General features: G+C 44.6%; 1 protein-coding gene across 8 annotated transcripts in view; it reads left to right on the top strand.

Moving 5' to 3' along the window:
* AGBL3 (AGBL carboxypeptidase 3) overlaps positions 1–27,329 on the top strand; it is a 169,944-nt gene that overhangs the window by 134,601 nt on the left and 8,014 nt on the right. For 6 of the 8 annotated variants that reach the window (XM_063929025.1, XM_063929026.1, XM_063929031.1 and 3 more), the window contains 2 exons: positions 143–253; positions 26,894–26,947. In XM_063929025.1, the coding sequence (XP_063785095.1) occupies positions 143–253; positions 26,894–26,947 (165 nt within the window). Of the gene's footprint in view, positions 1–136; positions 254–26,893; positions 26,948–27,329 lie in introns of all 8 variants that reach the window. The other 2 variants (XM_063929027.1, XM_063929030.1) reach the window with 2 other exon arrangements.

Raw genomic sequence — 27,329 nt, 5'->3', positions numbered from 1 at the left:
AGTTCGTATTAAACACTCACTAGTAAACCTATATGATAAGCCCATCACATGACCCCGGAACACTCAGTGGCATATCAAACATGTAATAGAACGCTAAGCATGACCACACAAATTATATGAATGTTTTTCCTTCCGGATGAAGCTCTGTTCTCAGGAGAAGCCGCGAAACCTTCCGCAGGTGTCCAGGAGAAACAAAATGACCCTTTCTAAACCGCAGAGGCAGCCGCTCTTCCAAGATTTAGGTGCTAAAAAGGTATGTAATAATAAGTTTATTTATTTAATTGCCTGTCATTGGAACCACTGTTGCACAGCTTGTATGTTGAATTGTAGAATAATATATTTTTTTCTTTTTATGAATTCTGAAATCTTAACAGAAACTTACTAAGAACCAGATCGCACCTTCTCTGTCTCCTGCACCTGCCTCCACCTCCCTTCCTTTCCCATCAGCATCCTTGAGTGCTCTTTCCTCCTCTCTTTCCCTACACCTCTTCCCCAGCTGATTCAGAGTTGGCCGGTTCTCTCTCTGCGTGAAATGGAGTTACCTGGGGGTCTATACAAATGCACTCAAGATACTCGCTTGGGGGTCATACGTATGGGGTAGGGAACCCTGCTCCTGACAAATAGTAATGAGGGATGTTGTCGATGGGGAGACACTGGTTGGCCCCGATTTCCGCTTGTAGCAGCACAGATGTTAGAGTAGCTGTCCGTCCGCATGGAATACAGTTGAAAATGTCCCACCCAAAATGGTTGCTGCCTCTGAGGAGACACTTCTGAAGGTTGCTAGAGGAGGCGGCGGCCATTTTGGGAGGGACATTTAATAGACAGTAAAGGAGGCACTGGTAGGTGCGAACAGCGCAAAAATGCTGGAGCGAGGGCGGTGGCATCATGAAACCCCTGACATTGAGCAAGTAGTGTGGCATAATTCTATGGGGCATTACTGTGTGGTACATAGGAGCATTACTGTCTGTGTGGGGCATAATATGGTGTAAAAGAGCACTATTGTGTCGGTGTAAGGTGGGCTTTTCCATTGCAGTGAGGACCCGCCCCCATACAATGAGGCCCTGCCCCGGCATTGGGAGACAGACCTGGATAGAGAACTGTTACGCTCCCCTCTCTCTGTGTCCTTATACGCAACAGCAGACTGCAACAGTATTGTTTCCACAAAGTAAATAGAAACATTAATAGTGGCCACTTGACACGCTGTGTCATAGAGACTATGAGGGGGCAGGGTTGTCTTTTCATGAGCCGTTCATTTCTAGCCAAGCCAATGTCCAGGTCACAAGTATGTCTGTTATATTAACTTCAGCTCTGACATATACGGACTGAAGTTGGGAACAATAACTTTGAGGTGTTTCTCTTGTACGGAAGCTGTAAGTCGTTGTGTGTGTGGTGGGGAGATTATGGTTCTATGTACTCTATGAAGAGGGACCTACCTGTCACACATCACCAGACACAGACATCAGATAGATGGAAGAGTGGGGGTCTGTGTGAGCAGTATAGTGGGGGTATGTGTGAGCAGTATAGTGGGGTCTGTGTGAGCAATATAGTGGGGGGTCTGTGTGAGCGGTATAGTGGGGGTATGTGTGAGCAAGTATAGTGGGGGTCTGTGTGAGCAGTATAGTGGGGTCTGTGTGAGAAGTATAGTGGGGGTCTGTGTGAGCAGTATAGTGGGGGCCTGTGTGAGCAGTATAGTGGGGGTCTGTGTGAGCAGTATAGTGGGGGTCTGTGTGAGTAGTATAGTGGGGTCTGTGTGAGCAGTATAGTGGCGTCTGTGTGAGTAGTATAGTGGGGTCTGTGTGAGAAGTATAGTGGGGGTCTGTGTGAGCAGTATAGTGGGGTCTGTGTGAGAAGTATAGTGGGGGTCTGTGTGAGCAGTATAGTGGGGTCTGTGTGAGCAGTATAGTGGAGTCTGTGAGTAGTATAGTGGGGGTATGTGCGAGCGGTATAGTGGGGTCTGTGTGAGCAGTATAGTGGGGGTCTGTGAGCAGTATAGTGGGGGTCTGTGATCAGTATAGTGGGGGTATGTGTGAGCAGTATAGTGGGGGTATGTGTGAGTAGTATAGTGGGGGTCTGTGTGAGCAGTATAGTGAGGGTATGTGTGAGCAGTATAATGGGGTTATGTGTGAGCAGTATAGTGGGGGTCTGTGAGCAGTATAGTGGGGGTATGTGTGAGCAGTATAGTGGGGGTATGTGTGAGTAGTATAGTGGGGGTCTGTGTGAGCAGTATAGTGGGGGTCTGTGTGAGCAGTATAGTGGGGGTCTGTGTGAGCAGTATAGTGGGGGTCTGTGTGAGTAGTATAGTGGGGGTCTGTGTGAGTAGTATAGTGGGGGTCTGTGTGAGCAGTATAATGGGGTTATGTGTGAGCGGTATAGTGGGGGTCTGTGTGAGCAGTAGAGTGGGGGTCTGTGTGAGTAGTATAGTGGGGGTATGTGTGAGCAGTATAATGGGGTTATGTGTGAGCAGTATAGTGGGGGTCTGTGAGCAGTATAGTGGGGGTATGTGTGAACAGTATAGTTGGGGGTATGTGTGAGTAGTATAGTGGGGGTCTGTGTGAGCAGTATAGTGGGGGTATGTGTGAGCAGTATAATGGAGTTATGTGTGAGCAGTATAGTGGGGGTATGTGTGAGCAGTATAGTGGGGGTATGTGTGAGCAGTATAGTGGGGGTCTGTGTGAGTAGTATAGTGGGGGTCTGTGTGAGCAGTATAGTGGGGGTATGTGTGAGCAGTATAATGAGTTTATGTGTGCGCAGTATATAGTGGCCACTTGACACGCTGTGTCATAGAGACTATGAAGGGGCAGGGTTGTCTTTTCATGAGCCGTTCATTTCTAGCCAAGCCAATGTCCAGGTCACAAGTATGTCTGTTATATTAACTTCAGCTCTGACATATACGGACTGAAGTTGGAAACAATAACTTTGAGGTGTTTCTCTTGTACGGAAGCTGTAAGTCGTTGTGTGTGTGGTGGGGAGATTATGGTTCTATGTACTCTATGAAGAGGGACCTACCTGTCACACATCACCAGACACAGACATCAGATAGATGGAAGAGTGGGGGTCTGTGTGAGCAGTATAGTGGGGGTATGTGTGAGAAGTATAGTGGGGGTCTGTGTGAGCAGTATAGTGGGGGCCTGTGTGAGCAGTATAGTGGGGGTCTGTGTGAGCAGTATAGTGGGGGTCTGTGTGAGCAGTATAGTGGGGTCTGTGTGAGCAGTATAGTGGCGTCTGTGTGAGTAGTATAGTGGGGTCTGTGTGAGAAGTATAGTGGGGGTCTGTGTGAGCAGTATAGTGGGGTCTGTGTGAGAAGTATAGTGGGGGTCTGTGTGAGCAGTATAGTGGGGTCTGTGTGAGCAGTATAGTGGAGTCTGTGAGTAGTATAGTGGGGGTATGTGTGAGCGGTATAGTGGGGTCTGTGTGAGCAGTATAGTGGGGGTCTGTGAGCAGTATAGTGGGGGTCTGTGATCAGTATAGTGGGGGTATGTGTGAGCAGTATAGTGGGGGTATGTGTGAGTAGTATAGTGGGGGTCTGTGTGAGCAGTATAGTGAGGGTATGTGTGAGCAGTATAATGGGGTTATGTGTGAGCAGTATAGTGGGGGTCTGTGAGCAGTATAGTGGGGGTATGTGTGAGCAGTATAGTTGGGGGTATGTGTGAGTAGTATAGTGGGGGTCTGTGTGAGCAGTATAGTGGGGGTCTGTGTGAGCAGTATAGTGGGGGTCTGTGTGAGTAGTATAGTGGGGGTCTGTGTGAGCAGTATAATGGGGTTATGTGTGAGCGGTATAGTGGGGGTCTGTGTGAGCAGTAGAGTGGGGGTCTGTGTGAGTAGTATAGTGGGGGTATGTGTGAGCAGTATAATGGGGTTATGTGTTGTTGAATTCTCTGGATTAACTAAATTAACCATCTTGTTGCTGTTTGGGTTGTTAGGTAAAATTAATGAATTGAAAATGGATTTATAAAAATCAATTATTATTTATTCAATGGGCCACGCCCGTATACAGGGAAGAGAGACATCCTCTCTTCCTGTGTCAAATCATTTTAACAACGACATACACGTATCAACAATGAGTTTTATATAATACAAAGTAACGCCCATTTTGTATATACCTCCCATATGATTTCATTCTTCTGGAATACAATGTTAGGCAATAGAGTTATGCAATATTGGGACAATTATCAAAAATACTAAAATGATACTCGTGAGCTTCAACTGTGTCCATATTAGGAATTACATCTGTACTCTGTGAGCTTTTAGAAAGTGCGTATGTGGAATTAATACTCTGCCAACAAAGTTGTTTTTCTCTCAGGGTGTGTATAAAGTTCAAGATGAATTTGCTATATCATCTAGCTAAAATCGAAATGGATTCTGTTATGCTTTCATATTATACTAGTGAATATGAGAACCCTTTGCTTATTAAATGTATACATAATATACGTACTATCCCGTAGTGCACACACATAACTGTTAGGCCTTCAGCAGGTTGCCTCAGTCCCAGTATTCGACAGCTCCACCCTTTGATCAGGGACATTATCCATGTGCCCTGTCATCTCAGGAGAATTTCTGGGAACGTATAGTTCGCTAATAATCATTTCATGTAGTATTGCTATTCTGCCTTTGACAGTAGCCTTCTAACTACAACATATGCCGCACCTGTATGCGGTGAACATCAAATGAATGTCTATAATCACATCGGGGTCGCCAAAGAATAAACCTCATCACAGAATACATCATCACATACAATCACATACAATATATTTAAAAAAAAACATTTTCCTAATCCTGAAATTGAATACTAGGATTTAAACATTTATCTTTTCCAGTCCATATCATAATGCCTTGGTTAAAGTTCTTTTATATCATGGACCTCCTTTATATACTTGGCATTACACGTATCAGGATCCTTAATGTCTTTGGTCAAATAAGCTCAGCAGTGAGCTCAAAGTGCTGTTTCCGGAAATCAACAATATCCTCCAATTTGTGGTATTAAAAAATGTAGAACAATATGGTATCGTAATAGTTCATGTCCAATGTCCTGGAATCATCACAAATGTCCACAGTTCTGGAATATCCTATCATAAAGTTCAATCATGTTATCAATAATTTAATTGAAATAAAACGTCAACTTCCAGTTGATTAATCATACGACTTCATTAGCCATAGGAGAACTTATTAGCCACCTTTACCACTTCGAGGTTTTATTGATACTCTGGTGGCAGGAACATGTTTCCTGATTACTGAGTCAATTACTCTTTTTAGGAATAGTTCATCCTGCAAGAAAACTTTTCTCAAGTTAATATATGTTTTTGTATAAAATTGCTAAATCATTCTTCTTAAATAACAAACATCTTTAGAATTAATAGGTAACCAATTATATATCATATCCTAAGGACATGGTGACAACTATCATTCCCCGTTATGTATGATATCTTCTTTTAACCTTTGAATCTACTACTGGTAAAATACATTTATTAAATCATAAACTTTAATGAACATCCTATGTAACCATTACTATTTATATACCTAACTCATTATATCTAGCACATCTAGAAACCTTAGGTTAGTATATTGTAACAATCCTTTCACATTCCCTTAAATCAACCTTTTCTATCTACATAAGATAATTTTTTTTTCTGTATTATTGACCTATTTTATTTCCACTAACTGAAATACACCCGATATGTGTAGCTACTATTATCACCAGTGGTTCTTTCTTGAGATACTGTTGTATCTATACACATGTACCGTGTTTCACTATTATCACGACTCTATAAAGTTTTGGTAATCACATCAAATGTAAATTGCATAGAGAACTTTGGCCTGCTATTATACATTATACCTTATAATAGTCTTAAATAATGATTAGCAATACACTTTATATAGCTGCAGTACTTAAAATCTTTCCAACAATTAATGGTATTGCTGGACTGGATACTCCTCAGAATAATATCCTAAATTATTTAAATTATCCATGCATTAATCTATACATCTGTCTTCAAGTGGAGTATAATACTCACAACCACGTTTTTCAAAGTGTGTGTTCGTTACACCAGTCATAAATCCCTCTGGATTTCCTGCTTAGAAAAGAAAAGAGGAAGGAAGGGTCTTATTGAAATAATTCCCATCCACAATAATGGATGAGTACTCATACCTACACCACACGTTTGCTCGCTCTCTCTTCAAAAAAATAAATAAATTAAGTCCTAATGCTGTTATAAATAACGTCGCTCCCGTATACTTTCAAAAATGTTAAAAGTTCTGTAGGATATTAGCTTATAAGCACATAGTCCATTATCAATGATCATAATCATCTCTATCTTGATTGAAGGGTTCATTCAAATACAACTCTGTGGTAGTAACAGTAGTAACAGTCTCTGTATTGTATCTCCATACAATTGTTTTTAGTGTTAGGTTCCTTTAAGCTCTGGTCTCTGACCTTTTCATTTCATTGCAAGCTCATGGATCTAGGTGTCCTTCTTCTGCAGCCTTTGCAACGGCTGTATCAGAGTCAGCGGTACTTGCCAAGGACCATCCTATGCGATCTGTAATGGAACCAAAACATAAGCAACTTCTCACCATAACACCGTCTTCACTCTCTTAGTGATTGTCCTGTGCCGGACTGTGTGTTTTCATGTTGGTTAAATATCTTTCCAAGGTTCTTGCAGCTTTTGATATTCTTGTAACTGTTTAAATAATTTGTGTGACACATTTGAATCGTCAAATCATTTTGTAGTTTTGAATCAGTCTCTGGATAATATATCTTTGCAGGATAACATATCTTTGCTGGATTCCAAAAAGAATAACAAAAAATGATATAGAAGAGAGACTAAGCAGAGGCTTAGGTGTAATTCTACCACTATTGAACCAACGATTGGACCATGCCATGATTCAAATTCTGCCTTTCCTGTCTCTTTTGTAGATTAATAATGCTTAATTCTTTAAACTTTCCTTGTCACATTATGACTTTTTATTCTCAACATTACACATATTAAACACAAAATATTTTTCAAACTCCTATAAACTCTTTCTATCAGTAAAGAAACTTTACTGTCTTTTGAAACAATAGCTCACACCTCTGGCCTTATTATTCATTTCTCAAATAACCCCTTTAACACCTGTTACACATACTATAGTTCCTTATTTTTGCATTAAACTATGTTGTATTAAAACAATGTTGTTTTTAATCAACCCAATCATCTGCAGTAAACATGCTATAGCTTTCTTTATCACCATCACGATCCCTCTTATTATCACATAATTTATTTTGGTCCCATGCCAAAACACAATGTACACTTCTCCATTAACTTCATCCCACTATAGAAAGCTTGTGAATCTATTTCATGTTAATTACCCTTAGTTTTGCATCCTCATGACATTTCCCCTTAATGAAAATTGGCAACAACACTTTATTATTAATAATACTAATTCACTAATTCACCATCCCATTATCCCCTATGGATGCTCGAGAAATTATTCTCCTGTTAATCAGTTTTTTTTGGTTTTTTTTTTTCAATTCCTTTAAATGCAATGTGAAATGCGATGTAATCATTATAATTGTCTTACTCATCCACATTATATTCCTTATACTCCCCACTTTTGGGGGTGAGGAAGACAAGTATGCAGCTGTATCTAAGTTGTGGTGGATCCTGTGAATCGGGAAACACTCTGAGCTGGGCATCACTATGCCACCAGAGGAAACCCTACCAGGATAGGTTCTTGGACAGGGGAATCGGGTGATCAGTGAAGCAAGTAAAAGGACTGATACGCTGAATAAACCATCTGCGGTGGTGCCTAGGCTATTTTCAGCCTCGGACCCATGTTACTTCTTTAAGCTAGCCCAACGCAATCCCATTATATGGTGAGAGATTTACATCTATCACACGGTCACTTTAACTGGTCCAGATTCACCCATGCACTTTATGTATGTAGTATGTCAGTGAGTTTATGTGTCCTAATAAACACATTTTTCACGGAACAAATCATTTGTTACAATTTCCCTGTTGGTTCATATATCCCCTATTGAGTGAAGGGATATATCTTTAAATCTGAAATCTCTCCGTAAGCTACACTATTGCATTTTATATTTAAGTTGTATACTGTCAGAGGTAAAATGTACACATCATATACTATCTACTGCTTAACCTCAGTATTAAACCTATATACTCAGTATTAAACATATATGTTCTTGCTTATGCATAAGTGGATGGTTTGGCTCTGACTGTGTATCCATAATGTTTTATTCATGATAAAGTGTAATATTGTATTACCTTCTATAATTTCTTTGGTTATGAACTTAAATGTATGCATATAGCATTTCCCCAAAAAAAAAAAAATTACTGTATCTAGAGATTTATCATCTGGTCATACATATCTATCTATCAATAAATGTATACCAAGGCTCCACCCTCTAAGGGTTTTAACTATCTTTGGCCTAGCGCCCAAAAAAATCATCTAGGTAGTTAACTATGTCAGCACACAGTTGACTTTTTGTCTTTCGACACCGTGTGTCCTTTTCTGTAAGAAAACACAACTGTTTAGTATCTGACACCAATACTTCAAATAATTTATAGCACAAAGGTATATCATCCACATACTGGTTACATTTCTCAACATATCATTCAGACTGGCCAGTCCACACAACTGTACATTTTTTTTTTTTCATGCACACTCTTATTTGCTTCCAAGCAAACTTTTCTTGGACTGTGTCCATCCCATGGATGTTTTGGCACATATACATATTCACTGAAAAATCACTTACAAAACTGAACAACGCTCCTGCTCACATTTCTATCTGTATAACTATTCTATACAATCATATCCCCACACTTCCTGGCTACGGAACCTGGTTCATCACCGCATATTGTGCAGTCCACTAAGAACTTTTGCAACGTATTATATCGATGCCTATACAATGAGATGGATTTTAGCAAGCATATTTTTTTACCTCACGAACCCAGGGTAAGTGATATATAGATATGCTATGCATCCAACTTAATCTGTTCCTACTTTATTCTTCCTGGAATCTTTAGAAATACCCAGGGTAACTTTTACATTAGGATTCTTCCAAATAACTTTGAAGAATTGTCTAAAAGTATGTTAATACTGGAATCGTAGTGATTAATTGCTTGTTGCAATCTTTGATTTACATATACATTAAAGAATGCGTATTCCTTTATCTTTTCCTATGATTTTAGCTGCTGTTTTTACTGCTTTTCCCCGTCTAGTTCACCAGAGTTAGGGCGTTGTCTTCTTGACTGTCTGCCAGATGCAAATCTGTTAGCGTTAACGCTGTTAGCGCTGACATCTCTAGCCCATATCTGTTGCTGGGATTTTTTTTTTTTTTTTTTTTTTATATTTTCTGATTACAGTTATGCTGTAGAAAGAAATTGGCAGCATTTTCTACAGATTATCTGGTAAAGATATTAGTTCTTATATTAAACTGGAGTAGATAGTTTGTATAACAAACATTTCTAGAGTATTGCTTATGCAGAGGTTCCCAAACTGTGTGCCGGTGCCTCGGACGCTTGCAGGGGTTTCCTGGGTCGGTGGTCCAGGACCAATTCAAACTATCCAGTGCTGGTGGCTGCCAGTCATAAAATATGTGGCCAAACAGAAGCAAATATCCCTCACCACACAACTGACTCTAAGGATGGCATATAAACGCCATCTACTCCTTTTTTTTTTTTTTTCTTCCTAGGGGTGTTGTGAAAAAAAAATTCTGATATTCTAGGGCCACCTGATTAAAAAAAAAAATTGGGAACCACTGACTTATGCTTATTATGATCTATCTTGTTAGATGAAAAAAATTAAAGCTCACTGAACACTTTTTTTTCTTTACTGCGTCATGGCTTACACTGCTGCTGGAAAGGAGGGGGCACATTTCTGCGCTGTTACACAGCTCTCTGTGCTTTTACACAGCATTGGAAACTGAAGGGGTTTCTTTTTCTTTTTTTTTTCTTTTTTTTTCTGGCAGACCTTCTCACAATATATTGCATTAAAGAATATTTACGTGTTAAACAATACCATATGGAAACTTCACTTCATAGTTAGATAGTAACATTAGATAAACACATATTTTTAACTACAGATCTGTCAAAAGCCATTTGAACACGGACATCAACTTTTGTTTCCTCCGTTCACAAATAAATATATATATATATATATATATATATATATATTTCAAAACTTGTAACCATGCCAATCACAGACATAAGGTTTCTATTAGACACAGATCTGAGAATATACTTAACTGAACATTATGTTCCACCCACAAAAAAAAAACCATAGCACAAAAAATTTAAATAGTTTGCAAACTTCAATTTCCTGTAGATTTCAACAGTTTTGCCGATTTCAAAATACGCTTAGTATTGGTTGATCAGGCCAATATTATACAGCATGATTGAAATGCAAAACATATACTGTACCCTTTGTCACAGTACTATACAAAACTTGTGCTTCTATGGAATATTTCTTCCATACATGATATGCACACTTAGGGTTAATCCTCCCTGCCCTTCCCATACGCTGGAAAAATTCGCACTCCCTGCAATTTTTCACACACGCGACACGTCTGTCAACTGGGAAACTGCAGTAGATCCTCTTATCACAGACTACTATCACAAAGCAACATGCTTAGGTTATGCTTAAAACAACCAGCAACTCTTAGCAGCTCAGTATTGCAATATATATTTACACTCAATTACATATAATCCCTATAACCTCGGGTTGTTCACTCTATTTTTTTCATGTATCCTTCTTACACGTATAGCTGACTAACAAGGGAAGGTGATCTATGTGCTTTTTACTTTATTTTATTTGGCTCTTGGTCCAAAGCACTTATTCACGCAATCATTCATAGAGTGAAAAACACAGGTCACTGTTTCTTTGCTCAAATCTTTGAATTAATTTTGGTATTCTTATTTACATGCAACAGCATCTGTCAATCATCATTTCCGAGTTACTTGGTCCTTCAACCGATTTGGACATAATTTTGGTATTAATTTTACAAACAAACAACAACTAACAGGTCCCTGAGTTATTTTACTAGTGTCCAATCTCTCCACTCCTATTCTCATATTATAAAAAAAATACAATCACACAGACAGCTGGCAGGTATAGAAACAGCATGTACTGGAATATAGCACATACCATGGTATTCTATACTTACCAGTGCTGTAATGACTTTGGATGTTCCTTCCATCATCAGCTGCTGGCTGGCACACCCCTTTGAGAATTTGATGAAGAGATCGAGATCTATAGTTCCCGGACGAGCCCCCATCTTGTTGAATTCTCTGGATTAACTAAATTAACCATCTTGTTGCTGTTTGGGTTGTTAGGTAAAATTAATGAATTGAAAATGGATTTATAAAAATCAATTATTATTTATTCAATGGGCCACGCCCGTATACAGGGAAGAGAGACATCCTCTCTTCCTGTGTCAAATCATTTTAACAACGACATACACGTATCAACAATGAGTTTTATATAATACAAAGTAACGCCCATTTTGTATATACCTCCCATATGATTTCATTCTTCTGGAATACAATGTTAGGCAATAGAGTTATGCAATATTGGGACAATTATCAAAAATACTAAAATGATACTCGTGAGCTTCAACTGTGTCCATATTAGGAATTACATCTGTACTCTGTGAGCTTTTAGAAAGTGCGTATGTGGAATTAATACTCTGCCAACAAAGTTGTTTTTCTCTCAGGGTGTGTATAAAGTTCAAGATGAATTTGCTATATCATCTAGCTAAAATCGAAATGGATTCTGTTATGCTTTCATATTATACTAGTGAATATGAGAACCCTTTGCTTATTAAATGTATACATAATATACGTACTATCCCGTAGTGCACACACATAACTGTTAGGCCTTCAGCAGGTTGCCTCAGTCCCAGTATTCGACAGTGTGAGCAGTATAGTGGGGGTCTGTGAGCAGTATAGTGGGGGTATGTGTGAACAGTATAGTTGGGGGTATGTGTGAGTAGTATAGTGGGGGTCTGTGTGAGCAGTATAGTGGGGGTATGTGTGAGCAGTATAATGGAGTTATGTGTGAGCAGTATAGTGGGGGTATGTGTGAGCAGTATAGTGGGGGTATGTGTGAGCAGTATAGTGGGGGTCTGTGTGAGTAGTATAGTGGGGGTCTGTGTGAGCAGTATAGTGGGGGTATGTGTGAGCAGTATAATGAGTTTGTGTGCGCAGTATATAGTGGCCACTTGACACGCTGTGTCATAGAGACTATGAAGGGGCAGGGTTGTCTTTTCATGAGCCGTTCATTTCTAGCCAAGCCAATGTCCAGGTCACAAGTATGTCTGTTATATTAACTTCAGCTCTGACATATACGGACTGAAGTTGGAAACAATAACTTTGAGGTGTTTCTCTTGTACGGAAGCTGTAAGTCGTTGTGTGTGTGGTGGGGAGATTATGGTTCTATGTACTCTATGAAGAGGGACCTACCTGTCACACATCACCAGACACAGACATCAGATAGATGGAAGAGTGGGGGTCTGTGTGAGCAGTATAGTGGGGGTATGTGTGAGCAGTATAGTGGGGTCTGTGTGAGCAATATAGTGGGGGGTCTGTGTGAGCGGTATAGTGGGGGTATGTGTGAGCAAGTATAGTGGGGGTCTGTGTGAGCAGTATAGTGGGGTCTGTGTGAGAAGTATAGTGGGGGTCTGTGTGAGCAGTATAGTGGGGGCCTGTGTGAGCAGTATAGTGGGGGTCTGTGTGAGCAGTATAGTGGGGGTCTGTGTGAGCAGTATAGTGGGGTCTGTGTGAGCAGTATAGTGGCGTCTGTGTGAGTAGTATAGTGGGGTCTGTGTGAGAAGTATAGTGGGGGTCTGTGTGAGCAGTATAGTGGGGTCTGTGTGAGAAGTATAGTGGGGGTCTGTGTGAGCAGTATAGTGGGGTCTGTGTGAGCAGTATAGTGGAGTCTGTGAGTAGTATAGTGGGGGTATGTGTGAGCGGTATAGTGGGGTCTGTGTGAGCAGTATAGTGGGGGTCTGTGAGCAGTATAGTGGGGGTCTGTGATCAGTATAGTGGGGGTATGTGTGAGCAGTATAGTGGGGGTATGTGTGAGTAGTATAGTGGGGGGTCTGTGTGAGCAGTATAGTGAGGGTATGTGTGAGCAGTATAATGGGGTTATGTGTGAGCAGTATAGTGGGGGTCTGTGTGAGCAGTATAGTGGGGGTCTGTGTGAGCAGTATAGTGGGGGTATGTGTGAGCAGTATAGTGGGGGTATGTGTGAGTAGTATAGTGGGGGTCTGTGTGAGCAGTATAGTGGGGGTATGTGTGAGCAGTATAATGGAGTTATGTGTGAGCAGTATAGTGGGGGTATGTGTGAGCAGTATAGTGGGGGTCTGTGTGAGTAGTATAGTGGGGGTCTGTGTGAGCAGTATAGTGGGGGTATGTGTGAGCAGTATAATGAGTTTATGTGTGCGCAGTATAGTGGGGGTCTGTGTGAGCAGTATAGTGGGGGTATGTGTGAGCAGTATAATGGGGTTATGTGTGAGCAGTATAGTGGGGGTCTGTGTGAGCAGTATAGTGGGGGTCTGTGTGAGCAGTATAGTGAGGTCTGTGTGAGCAGTATAGTGGGGGTCTATGTGAGCAGTATAGTGGAGGTCTGTGTGAGCAGTATAGTGGGGTATGTGTGAGCAGTATAGTAGGGGTCTGTGTGAGCAGTATAGTGGGGGTATGTGTGAGCAGTATAGTGGGGGTCTGTGATCAGTATAGTGGGGGTATGTGTGAGCAGTATAGTGGGGGTATGTGTGAGTAGTATAGTGGGGGGTCTGTGTGAGCAGTATAGTGAGGGTATGTGTGAGCAGTATAATGGGGTTATGTGTGAGCAGTATAGTGGGGGTCTGTGTGAGCAGTATAGTGGGGGTCTGTGTGAGCAGTATAGTGGGGGTATGTGTGAGCAGTATAGTGGGGGTATGTGTGAGTAGTATAGTGGGGGTCTGTGTGAGCAGTATAGTGGGGGTATGTGTGAGCAGTATAATGGAGTTATGTGTGAGCAGTATAGTGGGGGTATGTGTGAGCAGTATAGTGGGGGTCTGTGTGAGTAGTATAGTGGGGGTCTGTGTGAGCAGTATAGTGGGGGTATGTGTGAGCAGTATAATGAGTTTATGTGTGCGCAGTATAGTGGGGGTCTGTGTGAGCAGTATAGTGGGGGTATGTGTGAGCAGTATAATGGGGTTATGTGTGAGCAGTATAGTGGGGGTCTGTGTGAGCAGTATAGTGGGGGTCTGTGTGAGCAGTATAGTGAGGTCTGTGTGAGCAGTATAGTGGGGGTCTATGTGAGCAGTATAGTGGAGGTCTGTGTGAGCAGTATAGTGGGGTATGTGTGAGCAGTATAGTAGGGGTCTGTGTGAGCAGTATAGTGGGGGTATGTGTGAGCAGTATAGTGGGGGTCTGTGTGAGCAGTATAGTGGGGGTCTGTGTGAGCAGTATAGTGGGGGTCTGTGTGAGCAGTATAGTGAGGGTATGTGTGAGCAGTATAGTGGGGGTCTGTGGGAGCAGTATAGTGAGGGTATGTGTGAGCAGTATAGTGGGGGTATGTGTGAGCAGTATAGTGGGGGTCTGTGTGAGCAGTATAGTGGGGGTCTGTGTGAGCAGTATAGTGGGGGTATGTGTGAGCAGTATAGTGGGGGTATGTGTGAGCAGTATAGTGGGGGTATGTGTGAGCAGTATAGTGGGGTCTGTGTGAGCAGTATAGTGGGGGTCTGTGTGAGCAGTATAGTGGGGGTCTGTGTGAGCAGTATAGTGGGGGTATGTGTGAGCAGTATAGTGGGGGTCTGTGTGAGCAGTATAGTGGGGGTATGTGTGAGCAGTATAGTGGGGTCTGTGTGAGCAGTATAGTGGGGGTATGTGTGAGCAGTATAGTGGGGGTCTGTGTGAGCAGTATAGTGGGGGTATGTGTGAGCAGTATAGTGGGGGTATGTGTGAGCAGTATAGTGGGGATCTGTGTGAGTAGTATAGTGGGGGTCTGTGTGTGCAGTATAGTGGGGGTCTGTGTGTGCAGTATAGTGGGGGTATGTGTGAGCAGTATAGTGGGGGTCTGTGTGAGCAGTATAGTGGGGGTCTGTGTGAGCAGTATAGTGGGGGTCTGTGTGAGCAGTATAGTGGGGGTCTGTGTGAGCAGTATAGTGGGGGTCTGTGTGAGCAGTATAGTGGGGTCTGTGTGAGCAGTATAGTGGGGTCTGTGTGAGCAGTATAGTGGGGGTCTGTGTGAGTAGTATAGTGGGGGTATGTGTGAGCAGTATAATGGGGTTATGTGTGAGCGGTATAGTGGGGTCTGTGTGAGCAGTAGAGTGGGGGTCTGTGTGAGCAGTATAGTGGAGTCTGTGAGCAGTATAGTGGGGGTATGTGTGAGCAGTATAGTGGGGGTCTGTGTGAGCAGTATAGTGGGGGTATGTGTGAGCAGTATAGTGGGGGTATGTGTGAGCAGTATAGTGGGGATCTGTGTGAGCAGTATAGTGGGGGTCTGTGTGAGTAGTATAGTGGGGGTATGTGTGAGCAGTATAATGGGGTTATGTGTGAGCGGTATAGTGGGGTCTGTGTGAGCAGTATAGTGGGGGTCTGTGAGCAGTATAGTGGGGGTCTGTGATCAGTATAGTGGGGGTATGTGTGAGCAGTATAGTGGGGGTATGTGTGAGTAGTATAGTGGGGGTCTGTGTGAGCAGTATAGTGAGGGTATGTGTGAGCAGTATAATGGGGTTATGTGTGAGCAGTATAGTGGGGGTCTGTGTGAGCAGTATAGTGGGGGTATGTGTGAGCAGTATAGTGGGGGTATGTGTGAGTAGTATAGTGGGGGTCTGTGTGAGCAGTATAGTGGGGGTCTGTGTGAGCAGTATAGTGGGGGTCTGTGTGAGCAGTATAGTGGGGGTCTGTGTGAGTAGTATAGTGGGGGTATGTGTGAGCAGTATAATGGGGTTATGTGTGAGCGGTATAGTGGGGGTCTGTGTGAGCAGTAGAGTGGGGGTCTGTGTGAGTAGTATAGTGGGGGTATGTGTGAGCAGTATAATGGGGTTATGTGTGAGCAGTATAGTGGGGGTCTGTGAGCAGTATAGTGGGGGTATGTGTGAACAGTATAGTGGGGGTATGTGTGAGTAGTATAGTGGGGGTCTGTGTGAGCAGTATAGTGGGGGTATGTGTGAGCAGTATAATGGAGTTATGTGTGAGCAGTATAGTGGGGGTATGTGTGAGCAGTATAGTGGGGGTCTGTGTGAGTAGTATAGTGGGGGTCTGTGTGAGCAGTATAGTGGGGGTATGTGTGAGCAGTATAATGAGTTTATGTGTGCGCAGTATAGTGGGGGTATGTGTGAGCAGTATAGTGGGGGTCTGTGTGAGCAGTATAGTGGGGGTATGTGTGAGCAGTATAATGGGGTTATGTGTGAGCAGTATAGTGGGGGTCTGTGTGAGCAGTATAGTGGGGGTCTGTGTGAGCAGTATAGTGAGGTCTGTGTGAGCAGTATAGTGGGGGTCTATGTGAGCAGTATAGTGGAGGTCTGTGTGAGCAGTATAGTGGGGTATGTGTGAGCAGTATAGTAGGGGTCTGTGTGAGCAGTATAGTGGGGGTATGTGTGAGCAGTATAGTGGGGGTCTGTGTGAGCAGTGTAGTGGGGGTCTGTGTGAGCAGTATAGTGGGGGTCTGTGTGAGCAGTATAGTGAGGGTATGTGTGAGCAGTATAGTGGGGGTATGTGTGAGCAGTATAGTGGGGGTCTGTGTGAGCAGTATAGTGGGGGTCTGTGTGAGCAGTATAGTGGGGGTATGTGTGAGCAGTATAGTGGGGGTATGTGTGAGTAGTATAGTGGGGGTATGTGTGAGCAGTATAGTGGGGTCTGTGTGAGCAGTATAGTGGGGGTCTGTGTGAGCAGTATAGTGGGGGTATGTGTGAGCAGTATAGTGGGGTCTGTGTGAGCAGTATAGTGGGGGTCTGTGTGAGCAGTATAGTGGGGGTATGTGTGAGCAGTATAGTGGGGGTATGTGTGAGCAGTATAGTGGGGTCTGTGTGAGCAGTATAGTGGGGGTCTGTGTGAGCAGTATAGTGGGGGTATGTGTGAGCAGTATAGTGGGGGTCTGTGTGAGCAGTATAGTGAGGGTATGTGTGAGCAGTATAGTGGGGGTATGTGTGAGCAGTATAGTGGGGATCTGTGTGAGTAGTATAGTGGGGGTCTGTGTGAGCAGTATAGTGGGGGTCTGTGTGAGCAGTATAGTGGGGGTATGTGTGAGCAGTATAATGGGGTTATGTGTGAGCAGTATAGTGGGGGTCTGTGTGAGCAGTATAATGGGGTTATGTGTGAGCAGTATAGTGGGGGTATGTGTGAGCAGTATAATGGGGTTATGTGTGAGCAGTATAGTGGGGGTCTGTGTGAGCAGTATAGTGGGGGTCTGTGTGAGCATTATAGTGGGGGTCTGTGTGAGCAGTATAGTGGGGGTCTGTGTGAGCAGTATAGTGGGGGTATGTGTGAGCAGTATAGTGGGGGTCTGTGTGAGCAGTATAGTGGGGGTCTGTGTGAGCAGTATAGTGGGGGTCTGTGTGAGCAGTATAGTGGGGGTCTGTGTGAGCAGTATAGTGGGGTCTGTGTGAGCAGTATAGTGGGGTCTGTGTGAGCAGTATAGTGGGGGTCTGTGTGAGTAGTATAGTGGGGGTATGTGTGAGCAGTATAATGGGGTTATGTGTGAGCGGTATAGTGGGGTCTGTGTGAGCAGTAGAGTGGGGGTATGTGTGAGCAGTATAGTGGGGGTATGTGTGAGTAGTATAGTGGGGGTATGTGTGAGCAGTATAGTGGGGGTATGTGTGAGCAGTATAGTGGGGGTCTGTGTGAGTAGTATTTTGGGGGTCTGTGTGAGCAGTATAATGAGTTTATGTGTGCGCAGTTTAGTGGGGGTATGTGTGAGCAGTATAGTGGGGGTCTGTGTGAGCAGTATAGTGGGGGTATGTGTGAGCAGTATAATGGGGTTATGTGTGAGCAGTATAGTGGGGGTCTGTGTGAGCAGTATAGTGGGGGTCTGTGTGAGCAGTATAGTGGGGGTCTGTGTGAGCAGTATAGTGGAGGTCTGTGTGAGCAGTATAGTGGAGGTCTGTGTGAGCAGTATAGTGAGGTCTGTGTGAGCAGTATAGTGGGGGTCTATGTGAGCAGTATAGTGGAGGTCTGTGTGAGCAGCATAGTGGGTTATGTGTGAGCAGTATAGTAGGGGTCTGTGTGAGCAGTATAGTGGGGGTCTGTGTGAGCAGTTTAGTGGGGGTCTGTGTGAGCAGTTTAGTGGGGGTCTGTGTGAGCAGTATAGTGGGGTCTGTGTGAGCAATATAGTGGGGGTCTGTGTGAGCAGTATAGTGGGGGTCTGTGTCAGCAGTATAGTGGGGGTCTGTGTGAGCAGTATAGTGGGGGTATGTGTGAGCAGTATAGTGGGGGTATGTGTGAGCAGTATAGTGGGGTCTGTGTGAGCAGTATAGTGGGGGTCTGTGTGAGCAGTATAGTGGGGGTCTGTGTGAGCAGTATAGTGGGGGTCTGTGTGAGCAGTATAGTGGGGTCTGTGTGAGCAGTATAGTGGGGTCTGTGTGAGCAGTATAGTGGGGGTATGTGTGAGCAGTATAGGGGGGTCTGTGTGAGCAGTATAGTGGGGGTCTGTGTGAGCAGTATAGTGGGGGTCTGTGTGAGCAGTATAGTGGGGGTCTGTGTGAGCAGTTTAGTGGGGGTCTGTGTGAGCAGTATAGTGGGGGTATGTGTGAGCAGTATAGTGGGGGTATGTGTGAGCAGTATAGTGGGGGTCTGTGTGAGCAGTATAGTGGGGGTATGTGTGAGCAGTATAGTGGGGTCTGTGTGAGCAGTATAGTGGGGGTCTGTGTGAGCAGTATAGTGGGGGTCTGTGTGAGCAGTATAGTGGGGGTATGTGTGAGCAGTATAGTGGGGGTCTGTGTGAGCAGTATAGTAGGGGTCTGTTTCAGCAGTATAGTGGGGGTCTGTGTGAGCAGTATAGTGGGGGTATGTGTGAGCAGTATAGTGGGGGTATGTGTGAGCAGTATAGTGGGGGTCTGTGTGAGCAGTATAATGGGAGTCTGTGTGAGCAGTATAGTGGGGGTCTGTGTGAGCAGTATAGTGGGGGTCTGTGTGAGCAGTATAGTGGGGGTCTGTGTGAGCAGTATAGTGGGGGTATGTGTGAGCAGTATAGTGGGGGTATGTGTGAGTAGTATAGTGGGGGCATGTGTGAGCATTATAGTGGGGGTCTGTGTGAGCAGTATAGTGGGGGTCTGTGTGAGCAGTATAGTGGGGGCCTGTGTGAGCAGTATAGTGGGGTCTGTGTGAGTAGTATAGTGGGGTCTGTGTGAGCAGTATAGTGGGGGTATGTGTGAGCAGTATAGTGGGGGTATGTGTGAGCAGTATAGTGGGGGTATGTGTGAGTAGTATAGTGGGGTATGTGTGAGTAGTATAGTGGGGGCATGTGTGAGCATTATATTGGGGGGTCTGTGTGAGCAGCATAGTGGGTTATGTGTGAGCAGTATAGTGGGGGCCTGTGTGAGCAGTATAGTGGGGTCTGTGTGAGCAGTATAGTGGGGGCCTGTGTGAGCAGTATAGTGGGGTCTGTGTGAGTAGTATAGTGGGGTCTGTGTGAGCAGTATAGTGGGGGTATGTGTGAGCAGTATAGTGGGGGTATGTGTGAGCAGTATAGTGGGGGTATGTGTGAGTAGTATAGTGGGGTATGTGTGAGTAGTATAGTGGGGGCATGTGTGAGCATTATATTGGGGGGTCTGTGTGAGCAGCATAGTGGGTTATGTGTGAGCAGTATAGTGGGGGCCTGTGTGAGCAGTATAGTGGGGTCTGTGTGAGTAGTATAGTGGGGGTATGTGTGAGCAGTATAGTGGGGGTATGTGTGAGCAGTATAGTGGGGGTATGTGTGAGCAGTATAGTGGGGGTCTGTGTGAGCAGTATAGTGGGGTCTGTGTGAGTAGTATAGTGGGGGTATGTGTGAGCAGTATAGTGGGGGTATGTGTGAGCAGTATAGTGGGGGTATGTGTGAGCAGTATAGTGGGGGGTCTGTGTGAGCAGCATAGTGGGTTATGTGTGAGCAGTATAGTGGGGGTATGTGTGAGCAGTATAGTGGGGTCTGTGTGAGTAGTATAGTGGGGGTATGTGTGAGCAGTATAGTGGGGGTATGTGTGAGCAGTATAGTGGGGTCTGTGTGAGCAGTATAGTGGGGGTCTGTGTGAGCAGTATAGTGGGGGTCTGTGTGAGCAGTATAGTGAGGGTATGTGTGAGCAGTATAGTGGGGGTATGTGTGAGCAGTATAGTGGGGATCTGTGTGAGTAGTATAGTGGGGGTCTGTGTGAGCAGTATATTGGGGGTATGTGTGAGCAGTATAGTGGGGTCTGTGTGAGCAGTATAGTGGGGTCTGTGTGAGCAGTATAGTGATACGGTTTTAGGAATACAGTAACTGAGTTCATACTTATATTTGCAGATCGGCGCGGCAGACATAAATAGGGAACGTTGCCATACAGCTGATACATACTGTGTGTTCCATCAGTCTCCCATCTTCTTCTAAGGAAACCAGTGCAGGCTCCATACAGTAACAGCAGATCTATGTACAGGAATATGAATTATGTCTGTATGGCACCTTTGTATACCATCGTACTTCCCCATCAGTATCTAAGAAGTATGGCTCAAAGTCCTTATAATGAGCGTGCTGTATATCTATTCCACAATACAGTACTCCCCAGGCTTCTTCTAGTGGTTGATTAAAGTCATTTCATTATGAAACCTCCTCTCTTGTAATTTATTTTATTTAATATTGAACAAAATCTATTTGCAGAATCCACAAAAATAAATGAGAACAAATTGCATGCATGATGTTCGTTTCATACAGAGGAGCATTAGACATTACAATATTCCTGCATCAGTTTGGTGGGAGCATCAAATCACTACTGTGTGCTGCTGGGGACCCTGCTCCTCCCACTATATAACTCAGTCTGTGACTTCCTGCTGCCTCCATTCCCCTCCTCACATCATGTCACTATCCCTGTCACATGCAGACCTGTCCTCACTGACACATCACTCATCTCCTGATATACTCTGTGCTGCTGGGAACCCTGCTCCTCCCGCTATATAACTCTCAGTGTGTGGCTTCCTGCTGCCTCCATTCCCCTCCTCACATCATGTCACTGCCCCTGTCACATGCAGCCCTGTCCTCACTGACACATCACTCATCTCCTGATATACTCTGTGCTGCTGGGGACCCTGCTCCTCCCACTATATAACTCTCAGTCTGTGGCTTCCTGCTGCCTCCATTCCCCTCCTCACATCATGTCACTGCCCCTGTCACATGCAGCCCTGTCCTCACTGACACATCACTCATCTCCTGATACACTCTGTGCTGCTGGGGACCCTGCTCCTCCCACTATATAACTCTCAGTCTGTGGCTTCCTGCTGCCTCCATTCCCCTCCTCACATCATGTCACTGCCCCTGTCACATGCAGCCCTGTCCTCACTGACACATCACTCATCTCCTGATACACTCTGTGCTGCTGGGGACCCTGCTCCTCCCACTATATAACTCTCAGTCTGTGACTTCCTGCTGCCTCCGTTCTCCTCCTCACATAATTTCCATGCCCCCTGTCCTCACTGACACATCACTGCTAAAGGTGGAATTGGCTACATGCTGTTCTATCCCCACCTACTACAAAATGGTGGACATGTAGATGAGTAAAACCTGAAGAATAACTTCTCTTTCTTTCACAATAATTTCTGTCTCTTCCAAAGAAAGAGCAGTGGGATACACAGTGTTATCTATGATGGGTGGTGTATGCGGTACACCCTCCACCTATAACATTCTTATTGTGCATGTCTTCAGGAAGTTGGCTCAGATACTGAAAATAGACAATGCTGGTAGATATCTGACCCGAGTCCTATCTTGTGCGCATGTGCCTTTATTCTATAGAAATCGCTGCAAAGTTAGGCCACTCTTAGATTCCTAAGAGCCACGCTCCTCTTCCCAGACCTAAGGAATGTCAGCCCATAAAATCATCCTAAACACAGCAATCCAAACCATGAATACACATAGAGAAATTTAGGCACAAACTGAAATTTTGCTAAATAAATGTAAAATTGTGTAGCGGCCCAGCCTTTGTGTTCTTGGTGAGCCAGAATGCCAGAACATAAATCAAGGAACTGTGCCTTCACTAACTGGCCCAATCTGTCACAGTCAGAGTTATATTTTACGAGAGTTCTGCACACATATAAAATATGCCTATTATTTTCATGCACTGGTTGGTAGCTATGGCTTGTGGGCATTTGGAAATATTGCTTGCAGCTTGAAACGAGATTTCATGTTCTGCCATGATACAGCTGTAAATGTGCAGCCCTTCAACCCGTCTGTGCGGGAGTCTCCACCCATAATACTATATAAGGAGACCTTGTCTATCAATCAGTGCTAGGTGATTGCTCTGCCTTTGCAACTGTGTTCTACCCTGCAAACGTAATACAGTCTCCTGATTTTCTTTTAGTAGTAGATAAACCTTTTTTTCTGCTTCGTATCTGATAAATACCTAGGCCAGTATTTACTAAAAATCCGAGTTTGGCCGATTTGTGTTTTTTTTTCTAAGTCCCAATCCGGGAATTCACTAAGCACCAATCTCGGCAGTGTCTGGTCTATTCGTAATGGTTTGAATGACAACGTTCCAAAATACGAATGAATAGACCATCGGTCAAACGCGGCTCTTATTTCATAGAATACGGGCATTCACTATTCATTCGTATTTGGGTGTTAGTTTCTGAGTGCTCAAGTGCGGGTCTGTTTTTTTTCCGATTAGTTAAAAAAAGCAGCAAAAAAATAGACCTGCTTTTTCCAGTCGAGTTTGGATAACCATGCATGGATCAGTGAGATCTGTGCATGGTTATTTATGGGAAAGGGTCTGTTTAGTGTAAAATCTGAAAAAAAAATTGCGTGGGGTCCCCCCTCCTAAGCATAACCAGCCTCAGGCTCTTTGAGGCGGTCCTGGTTGAAAAAATATGGGGGAAAAATGACAGGGGTTCCCCCATATTTAATCAACCAGCACCGGGCTCTGCGCCTGGTCCTGGTTCCAAAAATTACGGGAGACAAAAAGCGTAGGGGTCCCCCGTATTTTTGAAACCAGCACCGGGCTCCAGTAGCCAGGTACATAATGCCACAGCCGGGGGACACTTTTATACTGGTCCCTGCGGCCCTGGCATTACATACCCAACTAGTCACCCCTGGCCGGGGTACCCTGGAGGAGTGGGGACCCCTTCAATCAAGGGGTCCCCCCCTCCAGCCACCCAAGGGCCAGGGGTGAAGCCCGAGGCTGTCCCCCCCATCCAAGGGCGGCGGATGGGGGGCCGATAGTCTTGTGTGAAATTGTGAATATTGTTTTTAGTAGCAGTACTACAAGTCCCAGCAAGCCTCCCCCGCAAGCTGGTACTTGGAGAACCACAAGTACCAGCATGCGGTGGAAAACCGGGCCCGCTGGTACCTGTAGTACTACTACTAAAAAAATACCCCAATAAAAACAGGACACACACACCGTGACAGTACAACTTTATTACATACATGCACACCAACATACACACATACTTACCTATGTTCCCACGAGGCTCGGTCCTCTTCTCCATGTAGAATCCTTGGGGTACCTGTGAATAAAATTATACTCACATAATCCAGTGAAGAATCCGACCTTTGAATAATCCACGTACTTGGCAAAAAAATAAAACGGAAACCCGACCACGCACTGAAGGGGTCCCATGTTTACACATGGGACCCCTTTCCCCGACTGCCAGGACCCCCCCTGACTCCTGTCAAATAGGGTCCCTTCAGCCAATCAGGGAGCGCCACGTCGTGGCATCCTCCTGATTGGCTGTGTGCTCCTGTAGAGTCTGTCAGGCAGCACACGGCAGTGATACAATGTTGCGCCTATGCGCTCCATTGTAGCCAATGGTGGGAACTTTGCGGTCAGCGGTGAGGTTACTTTCGGTCAACCGCTGACCGCAAAGTTCCCACCATTGGCTACAATGGAGCGCATAGGCGCAACATTGTATCACTGCCGTGTGCTGCCTGACGGACACTACAGGAGCACACAGCCAATCAGGAGGGTGCCACGACGTGGCGCTCCCTGATTGGCTGAAGGGACCCTCTTTGACAGGAGTCAGGGACCCTCTTTGACAGGAGTCAGGGGGGGTCCTGGCAGTCGGGGAAAGGGGTCCCATGTGTAAACATGGGACCCCTTTCAGTGCGTGGTCGGGTTTCCGTTTTATTTTTTTGCCAAGTACGTGGATTATTCAAAGGTCGGATTCTTCACTGGATTATGTGAGTATAATTTTATTCACAGGTACCCCAAGGATTCTACATAGAGAAGAGGACCGAGCCTCGTGGGAACATAGGTAAGTATGTGTGTATGTTGGTGTGCATGTATGTAATAAAGTTGTACTGTCACGGTGTGTGTGTCCTGTTTTTATTGGGGTATTTTTTTAGTAGTAGTACTACAGGTACCAGCGGGCCCGGTTTTCCACCGCATGCTGGTACTTGTGGTTCTCCAAGTACCAGCTTGCGGGGGAGGCTTGCTGGGACTTGTAGTACTGCTACTAAAAACAATATTCACAATTTCACACAAGACTATCAGCCCCCCATCCGCCGCCCTTGGATGGGGGGGGACAGCCTCGGGCTTCACCCCTGGCCCTTGGGTGGCTGGAGGGGGGGACCCCTTGATTGAAGGGGTCCCCACTCCTCCAGGGTACCCCGGCCAGGGGTGACTAGTTGGGGTTTTAATGGCACGGCCGCAGGGACCGATATCAAAGTGTCCCCCGGCTGTGGCATTCTCTCCCCAGCTAGTGGAGCCCGGTGCTGGTTTCAGAAATACGGGGGACCCCTACGCTTTTTGTCCCCCGTATTTTTGGAACCAGGACCAGGCGCAGAGCCCGGTGCTGGTTGATTAAATATGGGGGAACCCCTGTCATTTTTTTCTCCATATTTTTTCAACCAGGACCGGCTCAAAGAGCCCGAGGCTGGTTGTGCTTAGGAGGGGGGACCCCACGCAATTTTTTCCAGATTTTTTAAGACTTTAATCAACTTTTTAAGGTACACAATGAAGCCCTGCACGGATCTCACAGATCCGGCCGGGATTCCTTGTGTTTTTTCAGGCAGTGTTTTACTCATCACTCCTGTAAAACACTGCCTGATATTACGAATCACATCGACATCGGAAAAAATGATTGTGCAAAACTCGGCAGCTTAGTGAATGATCGTATCAGGATTCAAAAAGTTGCAGTAAAATGCACCCGATACCATTCGAGTTCAAACACCCTTCAAAACGGCCAAAACACGAATCTTTGTAAATATACCCCCTAGTCTGCTATGTGCTGAATGTGGATTTCATGAACAAATGCACACTTACTTTAAGACAGATGAGCTGCAAACCTTTTACTATAATTATTTTACTTACACACCTCCTGTTGCCATATTTGAGAGCTTCTGCCTTTAGAGATCAGGTGCTAATGTGCAGCCATTCAACCCTTCTGTGCAGGAATCTACACCCCTAATGTTGTCTAAGGAGAATTTACTAGCAATCAGTGCTAGGTGATTGCTCTGCCTTTGCAACTGTGTTCTACCCTGCAAACATAATACAGTCTCCTGATTTTCTTTTATTATTAGATAACCCTTTTTCTTGCTCCATATCATCTAAACACCTGCTCTGCTGTGTGCCGAATGTGAATTTCCTGAACAAATGCACGCATACTTTAAGACGGATGAGCTGCAAACCCTTTACTATTATTATTTTAGTTACACACCTCCTGTTGCCATATTTGAGAGCTTCTGCCTTTAGAGGTCAATGGCCCTCATTCCGAGTTGTTCGCTCGCTAGCTGCTTTTAGCAGCATTGCACACGCTAAGCCGCCGCCTACTGGGAGTGAATCTTAGCTTTGCAGAATTGCGAACGAAAGATTTGCAGAATTGCGAAAAGAAATTTCTTTGCAGTTTCTGAGTAGCTCGAGACTTACTCTGCCACTGCGATCAGTTCAGTCAGTTTCGTTCCTGGTTTAACGTCACAAACACACCCAGCGTTCGCCCAGACACTCCCCCGTTTCTCCAGCCACTCCCGCGTTTTTCCAAGAAACGGCAGCGTTTTTTCACACACACCCATAAAACGGCCAGTTTCCGCCCAGAAACACCCACTTCCTGTCAATCTCACTCCGATCACCAGAACGAAGAAATTTCATTGTTAAGCCGTGAGTAAAATACCAAACTTTTTTGCAAATTTACTTGGCGCAGACGCACTGCGAACATTGCGCATGCGCAGTTTGCGACTAATCGCTCCATTGCGAAAATAACTAACGAGCGAACAACTCGGAATGAGGGCCAATATTAGGAACAAGGGACATTGCGTTATTGTCTTGACGCAATCACTGTACTTTTTAAGGAACTTACAGCCTGAAAGTGGCTTCCACAGGGCCGGAGTACATAGGAGTTGATCTATTTGAGTAGAATAAGATACTTTCATATATATGTTTATTTACTGCAGTATTCTAAAATGTTTATAATATTTGCGTTTTAGAATCAGTGATATAAGAGTGGGGGGAGGGGGGGTAAAAAGAAAAAGCCTTAGTAAATTCTGATAATGCCAAATAATTGTTAGTACATATCAACAGAACAGTGATCACATAATGTTATCTACGAGTCTGTTTGTAGTGTATATAGATAACCACGTATTTTTTTCATGCTGAAATTCTCTCACTTGAAAATGCTGCCACATGACACAATAGTATCTGTTATAATTGGGTAAATATTAAGTATAATGCCTTCACGTACAGCCATAAGCATAAGATGCGCTGACTGTATAAGGGTTCTGTGCATTTACCTTCGCTATCCTCTTGTTGTAACCATGTGTCTCTATTCAGGTCTCTGTCATCTACCTTTTGTTCAACGCCAACGGAGAAGTCATCACAAGCAAGGTGAGAGGCTCTGCGGTTCCTGGTGATGGATCTGTCCTGCAAGACGTGTCACTGGATTATAGCAGATGTGGGGGGGGGGGTGTCACATGTGTCACTCGTGCTGCCGCTGACCTCAAACACAATGTAAATCAAAAGTGCGGCTCATTAGCTCCCGTAGCAGTGGCTGCAATAAGCTATAGACACGGACTCCCCCGATGTGCTGTAAGTAATAATACAGAAAAGGTAACCGCGGCGCCGTAAGCAGAGGTGTAAAAACACAGATGATGCCGGGGTGGGGGCTCCTGAGAGAGGGGGGCACAGGGTTAACATATTCCCGGAGAGAGACCCCACCCCCCACCCCTCCCTTAATCCAGGTCCGGCCACACTAAGGGGTGACAGAAAG

The sequence above is a fragment of the Pseudophryne corroboree genome, chromosome 6 (genome assembly GCF_028390025.1).
Source record: "Pseudophryne corroboree isolate aPseCor3 chromosome 6, aPseCor3.hap2, whole genome shotgun sequence".
Classification (NCBI taxonomy): Eukaryota; Metazoa; Chordata; class Amphibia; order Anura; family Myobatrachidae; genus Pseudophryne; species Pseudophryne corroboree.
Note: the sequence above shows the minus strand (reverse complement) of the source record. Positions and strands in the feature narration are given on the sequence as shown.